The sequence below is a fragment of the Cavia porcellus genome, unplaced genomic scaffold (genome assembly GCF_034190915.1).
Source record: "Cavia porcellus strain 051 isolate PalLab524CR breed Dunkin Hartley unplaced genomic scaffold, mCavPor4.1 scaffold_7, whole genome shotgun sequence".
Taxonomy (NCBI): Eukaryota; Metazoa; Chordata; class Mammalia; order Rodentia; family Caviidae; genus Cavia; species Cavia porcellus.
The window spans coordinates 97,185,227-97,198,629 of NW_026947490.1; the positions used below are offsets into that span (position 1 = coordinate 97,185,227).

The 13,403-nt window shown below is 46.5% G+C and overlaps 1 protein-coding gene across 7 annotated transcripts in view; it reads left to right on the forward strand.

The window, feature by feature from the left end:
- Positions 1–13,403, forward strand: part of Cep57l1 (centrosomal protein 57 like 1) — a 238,983-nt gene that overhangs the window by 156,025 nt on the left and 69,555 nt on the right. For all 7 annotated transcript variants that reach the window (XM_063253988.1, XM_063253986.1, XM_063253985.1 and 4 more), the window contains 4 exons: positions 1,251–1,300; positions 1,641–1,817; positions 9,042–9,159; positions 10,472–10,637. In XM_063253988.1, coding sequence (XP_063110058.1) covers positions 1,251–1,300; positions 1,641–1,817; positions 9,042–9,159; positions 10,472–10,637 — 511 coding nt within the window. The remainder of the gene's footprint in view (positions 1–1,250; positions 1,301–1,640; positions 1,818–9,041; positions 9,160–10,471; positions 10,638–13,403) is intronic.

Genomic DNA, 13,403 nt, shown 5'->3' on the forward strand with positions numbered 1-13,403 from the left:
GACTGGAAAGGCATTGGAGGGGCTGGGGACTTTAGCTCAGGGGCATAGCACCTGCCTTGCAAGCAGGTGGTCATGAGTTCGATCCCCAGTACCAATAAAAAAAAAAAAGAAAGAAAGAAAAGGCATTGATTTGAGAAGACTACAGTCAAGATTTTAACATCATATGTGGTTGGTTTAGGTACTTTCTAATGGGACTACTTCAGTATCTTTACAGGGACATTTCTCTACTGCAGAGGAGCCTACAGGATTCTCAGGAGCCCTTTTGGTCACCTGTTATCTTTTTCAGACACCAGTGACATGTTTCTGTGTAAGGGTCCCTAGTATGAGCCTAGTCAGTTGGAATATTATAAAATTGAAGCCTTTACTCAGTGAAACTCATTATTTGTGCAGATATCATTGTATTAATCCTCAGTTTTGTTGAGGAAATCATTATGCTAATGCATAGTTATTTGGGATGAAAATGCTAATATTTATTATCTCTAGACTTTGTCCTGCATGTGACTGGAAAGGAAGGATTTGTCCTAATCCATTACTGCACAGGGGATGTGATGGAGCTTAGATCTAGTTACTGATGAGCAGTGTTGGAAGCAAAGGGCCCCTTCCAATAAACGATTCTGAAAAAAATGTCACCAGTGGGAAATAGAACATTTCATTAACTACCCTTCAGAATGATCCAGCACCTGGTGTAGACACCAGAAAGAGTCTGGGCGATGTCATGACCAGCTTCATCAGGGTCTTTCAGCAAGTTAGTCTGTTACTGTTCTGTGGCTGCTGCACGAAGACTCAAAACAACTAAGTCAGAGACAAAGAACTTCATTATAGCAGAGCAGGCCACGTGGGCTTCATGTTTGTGTCACCTCCCCCCGCCTGCATCCCAGAGGGACAATGTGAAGGCGTTTACACACACCCAGTGGGTTTGTGAAAACACTGAGCTATGGGGAGCCCACCTCTTAGATAGAGAGGATGCTCTTTCTCCCCTGACCCGTCAGGATTGCTCTCTGCACACCCAGCCCTGAAAAACAGTCCAAATAAAGATTGGCTGAGCTCTGGCATACTTCACATGCTCACCCAGATATGGAGGAACAGAAGAGACCCATAAAAGACTGTTTCCCAAATGTTTACCTCCAGAAAATATATCTCAACTGTGTGGCTTTTTCCTGCTTGAAGTTAGCTGTAAGTTTGTACATCAGGATGTGTGGTCCTCTCTTTCAACTATCCAATGAAAGAACCATCCTTCTGTTTTATCACAGGATGCAACTGAAAAGGTCAAGAGGGAGCTTATAATTGAATATTGTCAAAAGTAAGTATAGTCTATCTGAATAACACAAGCCGATTTCTCTAACCAGCAGTACTGTGTTGAAATCCAGACAGTGAGCCAGATGGTGGGTGTTTTAATGAACTGAAGGCATATTGGATAGTACAAAGCGGAGTCCTGTCACATAGAAGAGCCCTAGAAGTAAAGGACAGGGGAAAGAGGCTCATTCCTCTGCTTCCAACCAATGCAAACCTGACCCAGAGGGAAATTTCTATGTGTCAGAGATGCTTCATTCTCTTTGAGGGGTCCTCCAGAGGAGGATATCCTGAGAGATGGAACAACTTGAGTTTTTCTTTGGCACATCAGCTCTTCTTTTCATCTGCAGGTTTAACCGCCACATGTCTCATTACGCATTCCGGGCTCAGATCATGTCGTACTGCAGCAGCCTGAGAGCTCTGCTAGAGGACTTTCCTGTTATCAAAGACACCTTCTTCATGATGGGACAAGCACAAGACAAGAAAGGGCCGAGGGATTTCAAAGAGGACCTCAAGGCTGACCCCAGGTGTGTGATGCCTTTTAGAGTGTGTTGCTGTGCCCTACCTCTCCACAGGAAGAGCGGTCTTAAGTTTAGTATGAAAACCTTTGCTGTTACAGCTTGAATCTTAAGTACCCCCGAAGCTCTATGTAATAAAGGCCTGTTCCTCAGGATTTCACTGCTGTGAGGTAAGAGGTGAGGCCTAGTAGAAGGTGTGTAGGCCACTGAGTTGTACCCTTGAGGAGAACTGTGGGATCCTGGCCCCCTTTTCCTCTCCTTCGCTTCCTGTCCCTGGAGCGAGTGGTGTCGCTCCCACAGACACTGCCAGCATGCGCACCGCCTCACCCAAAGTGACTTGGTCAGCTGATCGTGGTCTAAAACTCTACAACCTGTAACTGGTCACCTTAGGTGTTAGTAACAGAGATCAGACTGACCTGCTTTGCCGACACACACAACACTTGACCTTGATCTTATGGTACATAAAGGCAAAAGGAAAAGTAACATTTCAAAAATAAGAGCATCTTTGTGTTTGAACCTAGACTGAGCTTTTGTTCATAGGCTCTTTGACTTTTTTCCAATCGATGCAGTTTTCTTTTCCCTGGGGACCTCAAAGATTTTCATTACTCACAACCTTTTATATGAACTAACATCTAAAATAAATAAGCTTGGTTTTGTTTTCATTTTTGTGGGGGTTTTTTTTGTTTTGTTTTTGGTACCAAGAATTGAACTAGGACCTTACGCTTGCCGGACAGGCGCTTATGCCACTGAGCTATATCCCCAGCCCACTAAGCTTGATTACGAGAGTTGTCCAAACTTCAAATATTCTATTCAGTGGAGTAGAAAAAATACTAAGGAGAAGAAAACCCTGATAAATCAGTGCCGTTAGGACCCTATTTTTCCCTGATTAGACATTAGGTGATAATGGTGATGTTGGTGTCAATATAGACATAAATAAATACAGTGATCAGAGAAGACCTACTTCTGTACTTCCTGGGCATGCTTTACCTAGGGTTCCAAATGTTCTTATTTAAGTCTACCTGGCTGGGTGGTACTAACCACACTTCCTTTCTTAAAAGGGAGGCGTATGTGGTATGTATCTGTGCAGCATCTGTGCAGAGAAACAAAACTTCCTTGTAGAGTGAGCTTACCTCCCCCATTTAGCCTTTCCCTCATAACAAAGAGTTTCAGGAACAGTAATGCATTTTTAAAATATGATCATAGACTGGAAAAATGAAAGAGTATTAAAGGATCATTTGTACCAATCACCCTTCACTCATTCAGCCATCCACACACACACACTACACAGTCAACACTGATTCATTGTTTACCACGCACCAGGAATTTTGCCGCAGGTCAGAGTTACAAAGGTGGGTAAGTCCTTGACTGACAATAAATTTAATCTACCAGGGAAGCTCTGCACACAAACAAGTCATTTGAGAGATGCTTCACGCTCTTGTGAGAGATGTTCCGGGTGGTCTGTGAGGACTCAAAGGAAGGGAACGTATAACTGTCGCCCAGGGCCCCCGGGAGGAATTCAAAGAAGAGATGACAGGAAAGTTAGAGACTCCCCAAGAAAAGAGAATGATAGAGGCTGGAGAATGAAAGAAATCGAAGTCCTAGGAAAGCGGCCAGTCCTACCTTGATGCTTAGAAGGTGCTTGGTTTGGGGGTACCAGTGTTTTGTTTTATAAGCCTGGCCAGCACTTTCACTTGGGTAGACTTTGGGACTTACTTAAAGGAAGATGGCACTTTAGAAAACAGTAGTTAAGTGGTTTATCTTGCTGTAGGGACTGAGTGGACAACGTGACCCTCTGTGAGCTGGAATGCACCATTCTCCCACGTAGGTATCCCAGGAGAATCCTCTAAGACTTCTTACGTCCGATATTTCATTATCCTCTGTCCTAGTGACTGCTCATGAACCCCATCTACATTTGGGACCTCACCTTAGAAGTTCTTTCCAGAAGTCTAACCGTGAATTTGCTTTCCTTGTGTTTAGGATGAGCTGTATTCAGGAAGTTCATTTTCATTTCCTGGCTGTTTAATTTGTGGCAACCCAATAAGGGGATCTGAATGTGAGTGAGAGGGATTATCCTTCCACCTTGCTGGCCTTTATTTTGTATAGGTAACGGTATTTCCTAAAGATGAAGGGACATAGTCATTTAACCTAGACAGCCTGGACACCTGAGTCATCTTCTTGGTTAATGAGTGATAAATTCAGGGTAGTGTTTTGGACCAAGGAAATGTGGACAAAGTGTCCATGTGGACCCAAGTCACAGAGTTGTGCTGGGATGAGCTCTAGCTGATACAGACTCAGCAGCTCCCCACTACACCCGTCCCCTGCTTCCTAAACTCTCTAGATATTAGTTAATATGTTCCTTTTAATACATCCACTTAGAAGAATATGGAGAAAGCAACTTCTGCCTTATGTGAGACTTTGGCAAAAGTACTGTATAAGATTCTCTCTAACTGTAGATTCTGTGGTTCCACACATTAAATACTTATGGATAAAAACATAGGTGTGTTAGTCTGCACTGCATTACTGTAGCAAAACACTGGGAGCTAGATAACCTCACATTTTTTACGTTTTAATCAAGAAGTGTATTTAGCTCAAGGTTTCGGAGGTTTGCAGACCTGTAACCAGCATCGGCTCAGCTCTGGCAAGGCCCTCTTGACCGCCTGGCATCACACTGGGAGTGTACACGTCAGGAGGAAATTTCATTTTACAGAGATAAAGGGACAGGGCTGAGAAATAAGTGACCTAGAGAAAAGTGGTCCACGTCTCACTCATAAAACAAGGGGAAGGTGACACTGAGAATCAGAAACAAGCTTTATTTAAATCTTGGTAATTTATTAGTTGCCAACTAAGAATTCTGAGGCACCTCAAGTCTGTGAGAGTGTGGTAAGTGACTGGCAATATTCACCATAGTTAAGGAGAAGCAAAGACGTAGCCCTGCTCTTAACAACTGCCACCCCCTGACCAAAAACACCCGTGCACTCTGTAGCTTTAAGATTCCAAGAAATAATCGAATCTTTAAGCAGCTGTTGAGTACTCTGCTCCATTCAGTAGACCCTTCCAAACTGGAGTCTCTGTAGAAGATGAGCGTGGAAGGGGACCCTCTTTCCAGGGACAGAAGCCTTGAGGCTTCTGTTTCCTTTCTGGTTTGAGGTGATACCAGACGCTGGAGGTTTATCCAACTGCACCCCAAGGATCAGTGGCACTGACTGATGGAGGAGCTGAGGAGAGACAGAGAGACAGACAGAGAGATTGAACACTATGTGACAGTAAGGGCCACTGTCATCCTATAGAGTTTTTTATGCAAATGAGAAGGCGCCCTTTTTCTGGGCACACCAGGGTGCAGGATTTGGCAAGTAAAAACCGGGCTGGGTCTCGGCCACTGCTGGTTGCCTCAGGGCACAGTTTGAACAACAGTACATGGTAAGTGTTGGTCATGGCGGCACATGCCTGTAATCCCAGCACTGGGGAGGCTGAGGCAGGAGGATTGTTGTGAGTTCAAGGCCAGCCTGGCTACAAAATGACTTTCAGGCCAAACTGAACTACCTGGTGAGACCCTGTCTCAAAAAGATGAAAAAAAAAAAGCCAGCACATGGCAGTCTTAGTGCCAAGTGCTGTACAACAGTGTCATAGCCATGATCTGTGCGCAGCGAGGGAAAATAGATAACAGTAAATAGATAATAACAGAAAATAGATAATAACAGCACACTGCGATATAGAATAAAATAAACCAAACGTTCAGCCAGAGCACGCACCAGGCAGTGCTCAGCGTTATCAGAAGGACTGAGGAAACGGGGCAAGAGCAAGAAAAGCTGCAGGACAGAGAGACGCATAATCAACCTGGGTCTTGAGTGAGGTCTGGTGCTCTAAGGCGAGGACAGGAAATGCTGTTCACACTGGAAGAGCCAGTGTGAACGGGAGCGAAGGCACAGAGCAGAGAGGGTGCGCGTGTGTTGAAAGCCCCAGTTACTGAAGACGCGTGAAAGATTTGTCTTACTGTGTGGTGTGGCACACAGCTGCAAATGGAAAAAGAGACGGTCACAGCTGTAAAAGGGCTCCGGGATGGCCAATTGCTGCCAAGAACAGAGGGCGTTCTCCACGGCAGCTTTTATTGCATGCACGAGGAACAGAGGCAGGTGTGGAGTACGGGCAGAGGGTCGCGGTTAGATGTGTGGGCACGGTCACTTCTGCAGACCGGCTGTCAAAAGAGAGAAATGAGGCCTTTGTGCATCAGGCACAAAACTATCGATCTTTTGTAGCAGCTTAATGGGTAACTTCGTATGCTGTTATAAGCAACTTTTTCTGCTGAGGAAAAGATTTTGTTTTGAGTCTTAAGGTTTTAGTACTGCCGTGATCCCGTATCTCGGCCCTGACCCTCGTCAGCTGTGGCCTCACGAGGGGCCCCCAGATTGCTGCGCTGCCTCCCCAGGACACATCAGCACCTTAGCTGAACTCCAGTTGCATTCTTTAGGCCAATTAAGAAGTTATCTCTGTGCAGCTATCATTCCCATGCTCCTGTATTTATTATGCCAGGGTTCAGGCTACATCAAGGGTGATGGTCAGGGGTCTTCAATTCAGTGGTCCCCACACTGTGGGCCTCTGTGGGACTCATGCCCGGGGTAGATGAGGACAGTGACTAGAAGTGAAGTCTGATGTGTACCCTTCAGAGAAGAGAAGCAGGATGGTTATCAGCGACACCCGTGAGGAAGGTACCAAAATTGTGTAGACAAGAGGTCTGGAGGAGGTGACCAGCTGGGCCAGCTGCCAGACTTGATGTGGAGCTGGGGAAGGAAGAGAAAGAATCTAGGATGTCACCCAGGCTGGGGGGGGAGGGCACACCAGTGCCATCATTGTTTCATAGGGAGAGAATTTGAATTTTGGAAAATTAAGAAATGTGCTGGGGGTGAATGGTGGTGATGGTTTCACGACAGTATCAATGGACCTAGTGCCACTGAATGGTTAAAGAATGGATAAAGGACCAAACGGTGCCATCTGTAGTTCACTATTTCACGGAAAAGGCAGTGTGCCAGGAGGAGGACAAGCATGCAGGGAGAGGATAAATCACACCGAGGAGAACTGAATTTCTTTTCCTGCTTCCCAGCTGTTTATTTGGGGTGTGCTCTGCACGTTCATTAACTTCCACCATGCCGGGTCTCCCACAGGGGCAGGGTGTGTGTCTGGCTACATGTGGCAGCTGTGATCCTGAGGACAGGACTGTCTTCACGGTGTGTCCCGGTGCGAGCCTCTGACTTGGAGCCAGATGAAGGCAGTGAGGGTCACAAGGAAGTAGAGGCAGCTCCAGGCAGGGGGGTTTAATTCACCCTGAGGGGTAAGGACGAGGGAAAATCTACGAAGGCTGCCTGACCTCTGGCTTGGGGGCTGGGGGTCCTGGGACACAGCAGATTGAAGCGGGGTAGGGAGGGGCTCAGTTCTTGCCCTGAGCTGGTCTGAGGCACCGTCAGCGAGATGAAGCAGTTGACCTGTAGAGCTGGGGCGGCCCGGCGCCTACTGTGTAGACACAGGAGTCACCGACGGACGGCAGTTGTGGCCAGCAGAGTGCAGGTGACTGCCCAGGGCTGAGGCAGTGCTGGACAGAGCGAAGGACTGACCACAGGCGCCCTAAGTAGAAGAGGGGTGTGGGCAAGGGCTCCACACCCACGATGCCAACTTCTTCTCTTTCTCTCCCCGGTGAGGCCGGCCTGTCCCAGCAAAGCCGGAAAGGCCCGAGGTGGCGCTGGTCTCTGCTTTCCCACATGACCTTCGGTCCTAGGGCACCCTCTCAGCAGCTTCTGGTCCTCAGTTCTTAATGAATTTCTTTGCGGGATCTGTGTGCACACCTCAGCTCCCACCCAGCAGATGCCAGCACCCACACCTTAGCTGCATAAGAGCAGACTTTGCAGACCAGCGGTGCATGTGAGATACTTGGCAGATACTCTCTTAAAAACTTACTTCTCGGGGCTGGGGATTTAGCTCAGCGCATAAGTGCCTGCCTGGCAAGTGCAGGGTCATGAGTTCGATCCCTGGTACCAAAAAAAATTGTTTTAAAAACTTACTTGTCACACCAACCCTGCGAGTTAGAAGTAACTACCCCGTATTATAGATGAGGAGGCTCAAAGAGACAACTTTGTGAGACCATTCAGCCGTAGATGGTGGAAACTGAACTCAGAATCAGGTCCTCAGAGGCCAAACACCACACTCTGACCTGCATATGTCTCGGGTCGCTTGTCTTACATCAGAGGAGCACAGCTAATGAGAGGCTGTGACACTGGGTCCTTAAGTGGGGTTACAGGGAGGGCCTTGCTCCTTGGATGATACAGAAACCAGACCTGAAAGCCACCTTCCCCGTGGGCTTCTACCTGCGTGAAAGTCGAAAACAGGCAAAACTTGTTATCTCTTCCTGATGTGTCCATTTGTGGTAAAATCACAGAGAAATGCAAGGTATTGATCGACATAAAATTCAAGGTGGTTGATCTGGGGGCCCCAGGGAGGTGCACAGCCGGCTTCAAAGGTGCAGGTAAGAGGCTGTTTCCAGGCCAGGTGCCTGGCTTTAGGAAACCCTTAAACTAGACCTGTCTGGTGGGTCTCTGTGGGTAAACCTGCAGTGTAGACAGCTACCCTGCTGCCTGAGAGATGACTAGGTACTTGGAGGAGGAGAAGCCTAAGGCTGAGGATCCCCACAAGAAACATGGTGGGAGACAAGTAAAATAATACAGTGTCTACAGCCTGGATCCTACAGCCAGCCAGATGTGCATCTGAATCCTAAATTCACGTCTCAGGAGTCGGGCAGGCAGGATCTAAGCTCTCAAGAGCTCAATGTCCTCAGCTGTGAAACAGGAATAAAAATAGATCCGTCCCAAGGCTGTCAGAAGCATTAAGTGGCATAAAATATGTAGCACCCAGGATGGTGCCAGCGCTCTCATTCCGGCCTGCTTCTCCCCTCTTTCCGCACCTTTCCCTCCCACCGTGCCGTGGCTTCCTCCCACACAGCGCAGGCTAAAATCAGCCCAGCCGCTCTTCCTCCCATCGAGCTGTTTATAAATAACTCTGGTACTCTGGCCACCTGGGAGCACAGCCGGGGAAATGAAGGTTTTTGTCCTTGGGCTTGGACATGACGGGGCCTGTAGGGGCCGGCCTTGTGGCCTGCGGCTGGGGTCTGAGTAGTCGGTGCTCAGGGTGCCTCTGGTTTGGAGGCATCAATGCCACCGTCTGCACTAAACATCCTCCCTTCTGATGCTACAGGGGTTTTCAGTGCCAGCCTCGGAGTTTGCTGTCAGCGGACGGACAGATCGTCCTCAATTTATGGTTCATCCCACATCCTGCCGAAGTGCTGCTCATGTTCAGAGCTCTGCCAGAAGAGGTTTGTAATTGCTGCGCCAGGATGGAACATGGGAGGATGCCTGGTGTATTTTTATCTTCAGAGACGTCTAATAGCTGAAATCTTCACGGCTTCTAATGCTTTGGCCTGCTTTATTATAATTTTTCTGTGGCGGCGTTATGTCAGGAGTTCTGGTTTTCCCTGGTCATAAATAAATACTAATTTGGGCTTCTGACATTATTTACTAATCCAATGTTTCCTCCCAAACCCTTCAGCAAAACCCACCTGCTGCCCTGTAGCTGGTGAGAGTGGGGGTCACACTTGCAACATGGCTGGTGGCTGGTTTTTGAGGATTCACTCTAGATAACTTACAGATAGAAGTTTGTATTTGTAACCATAAAAAAGAGCCTATAGAAGCACAAAACATAAAAGAATGCGCTAAACAAATAAAAGCACAATGTTGAAAATGGCATTTAGGAATTCTCTTTTCCTCCTCTTCCACCTCCTCCTCTTCCTCCTCCTCCTCCTCCTTCTTCTTCTTCGAGACAGGATCTGTGTATTGCAGGCTGGCCTTAAATTCACTATGTAGCCTGGGCTGCCCTTGAACTCAAATTGAGCCTCCTGCCTCAGCCTCCCAAGTGCTGGGATTATAGGAGTGACCCACTACATCCAGCTTTTTTTTTATTTGCTAATTTTTCTTCTTAAGTGAAAACTTATTTTGCAACAAATATCTCTGCTTTCAGTCAGGACAATGTTGTGTGAATGATCATGGCTATGAATTTATTTGTGTTCTTTGTAATTTAGTAATGGCCAAAAAAGGCCATTTTGGTGTATTCTTGGCCGCCAGCGATCTTAAACAAAGAGAAACACATTGCTTTACTCCCCTACAGGAAAAGGTACCCTTGGTCAAGCAGATGACCCTGGTTTGTGTGAAGTTTGCTGTTTTCTTTTTCAGATATTAGCCTGTGCATGCCATGGGCATGTCTACTTAAATACAGCTGGCTTTCTGTGCCACAGGTTCCACATCCATGAATTCAGCCAACTACTGATGGAAAATATTTAGGAAAAAATTCTGTCTGTACTAAACATATATAGATTTTTCCTTCCCTGTCATAATTCTCTAAGCAATGCCATATAATAACTATGTACATAGCATTCACATTAGGTACTATATCTAGAAAGGATTTAGAGTTTACACAAGGATGTATACATGCAGATACTGCTCCGGGTTACACAAAGCATCCATGCACTGTGGTGCCCTCCAGGGTCCCCGAAGCAGTCCCCTGGAGGCTGATGATTGTATCTCTAAAGACACTTCCCTGCTCACGCTCAGATATGTTGCTTCTATCCACAGGCAGCTTTGAGGGCCTTAAAGCTGACTCTGCAGCTGATCGCCTCACTCCATGACATCGTGGCCTACCTGGTCAGTTTCACTGCACTGGGCCATCCTCCGGCCTGCCGTGAGATCCCTCTGGGTCCTCACACTTTGAGAGACAGCTGGGGAGGAGCTGAGGACATTGGTGAGTGGTCAGGGTGATTCACATCACACTCCATATGTAGTTAGAACTCCAGGGAGCTCTCCACACTTGGAAGATAGAACTCTATTTCCTCATGACAATGATTAGGGTGAAGAAAAAGTCCCAGTTCCCAAACTGCATGCTTACCGTGCACCAAGTCAGGAGGCCCAGGTTTGAACTTTGCCTCTGAGTGTTGGTTACCACAAGCCGAGGACTTCATACCCTGGGGCTCTGTTTGTCCTTCCATAAGTAGGGCTGATACCTCCTGTCTCATAGAGTGTTCCGTGAGTTTAACTGTTGGTGGCCTCATTAAAGTCTGGTTTTCTTTCATTCCCTTTCCTTCCTACTCTTTTTGAACTCACCTGGTAAGATCCAAGCCAAACACCTCTTTGTAGGATAACAAGAGGCGTAATGGTAACCATTTTTGATCTCCTAGTAATCTCTTTTAGCATTATGTACTATGTCCATCCTCCTGTTCTGACTCTGTTTTGCTTTATCACATAGTGGGGTTTTTTGTTCTGTTTTGTTTTGTCTTGTTTCTTGTTTTATATATATTTTTTTCTTTTCCTCTTTAAAGAAAAAGTTGTAAGAACTGTGGGAGTAATGGAACCCAAAATGTGTGATTGTTAGCATAAAACAGGGAAGAAAGAAAGTGATCTAAAGGATACAACTGCAAGAGTATTTAACAGTGTAGGATAGAAAACCGTATTACTGAGTTTTTGTTGGATCACTGAACAGAACTGTCTGCAATCTCACTGTATTAATGTCCACTTTGTATGCTTTAATTTTGTAACCTGGTCAACTGTCTCTGAGATGACAATATGTAATCTATTTACTAGTGAATTCTTACTGTATATTTTTTCTCTTGAAATTCTGTATTACTTGTAGCCTTTTACTGTCTTGCCTTGTCTTGTTTTGTTTTTCTCTTTAAATAAAAAAAAGAAAAAAGATCCAAGCCAAACGTGCACAGTTAAGAAGCTTGCAAACAACCCCTGGTTAGCTGATAACCACCGGATGGCCCTGTGGTCAGAATGATTTAGGTGTTAAGTTTCCTATGCCCACGGCTAGTCGGTGAATCTCAACTCATCAACAGGTTATATGACAGTCGGTTGTGCTATTAAGACACTCTAGAATAGTAGGGTTTATCAGAGCAGAGAGATCGCTGTTATTTCATTTCTTTTCTTTTTTTTTGGTACCTGGAATCGAACTCATGACCTCACAATTTTCAGGGAGGTGCTGTGTTGCTGAGCTACATTCCAGGGCCCTTGATCTGATTTTAGTAATATGACTTCCATCCAAATTATTTCACTAATCATATAAATATTAATCAATGAATAGCTAAATATCATGACACAATAGCCAGGAATTTTTCTTTCTTTTTTTTTTTTTTTTGTCTTTTTCCTTTTTATCGGTACCAGGGATCGAACTCACGACTGCCTGCTTGCAAGGCAGGCACTTATGCTGCTGAGCTAAATCCCCAGTCCCAGGAATTTTTTTGTTTGTTTGTTTGTTTGTTTTGTCTTTTTTGAGATAGGGTCTTGCTATGAGGTTCAGGCTGGCCTTGAGCTCACTTTGTAGCCCAGGCTGGTCTCGAACTCACAACGATCCTCCTGCCTCAGCCTCCCGAGTGCTGGCATTACAGGCGTGAGCCACCACGCCCGGCTCAATAGCCAAGAATTTTTAAGAATAAGAAGAGCCTAGAACTGAGAAATAGACCTGTTTTATCCTAGTGGTTTAAAATGCAGTATCATCCGAATCTGTGTCCATCTGGCTAATGCATAAAGGCAACATTTGTGGGAGACCCTGCAGCTGGAGGCCAGAAGACTTGTACTGTGCTAACAGACTGGAAGGAACCTGGACATCCCGGAGGGGTGCAGGAGGACCTTTGTGGTGATCGGGACAGAGGTGGACGCATGTCTGAGGAAAAGTGTGTGTAAGGGCATCAGTGTAGGTGCCACCTTGGCAGAAGGTGCAGAATCTGTGCAGACGTGAGCGCTCAGATTAGCACGTCTGCGAGGAATACATCTAAAAATTAGAGCAGACCAGAAGCACTGTTAGATGTTTCCTTTTACTAACGTAACAGCTGTTGTCAATGAGATTCAGAAAATAAGACACTAAGGGAATTGCTGGGAGGAGGTGGGGTCGAGTTTTGAAGAGGGACAGCAGCAAGGACAGGCCACAAAAACCATCCCCCTGCCCATCCATCCTCCTGTCCTTGGGGTGAGGGCATCTTATTACGCGGAGAGGAGACAGCAGCTGAGAGCCAGAGTCACGGTTCCAGAGGAGGTTTCTGCTTTAGTCCCACGGCAGCCAGCAGTGCGGAGCTTCCGCCACCTGGCAAGGAATGACGTGGACCAGGGAGGAAAACCCGAGGGACAAGAGAGCGGCCCTGGCGAGGCGCCAGGCCGGGCTGCTCCTGGCCAGCTCAGCAGTGTGGCTCTGAGTATCGGTGAGAAATGCAGCCCAGTCGCTGAGGACCTGGCCTGCAGGATGAGGGGCTCCGGTGTCTTACACTCCTGAGATGCCCTAAGCAGGGGGTCCTGGAGATCGTGGAACTGAGTCTTTGGGATGCACAGCTGCAAACGGCACATTGACCCCATCGTTAGTAACAACATTCTTGCTGCAGGGAGAAAGTGCGAGCTCTGACTCATTGAAGACAGATGAAGAACAAACTTCACTGAAAACAAAACAAATTAACAACAACAACAACAAAAGCCCTAGAAGATAATCATCTTTTTGAAAAGGCAAACCCACTTAGGGCCTGGCCTG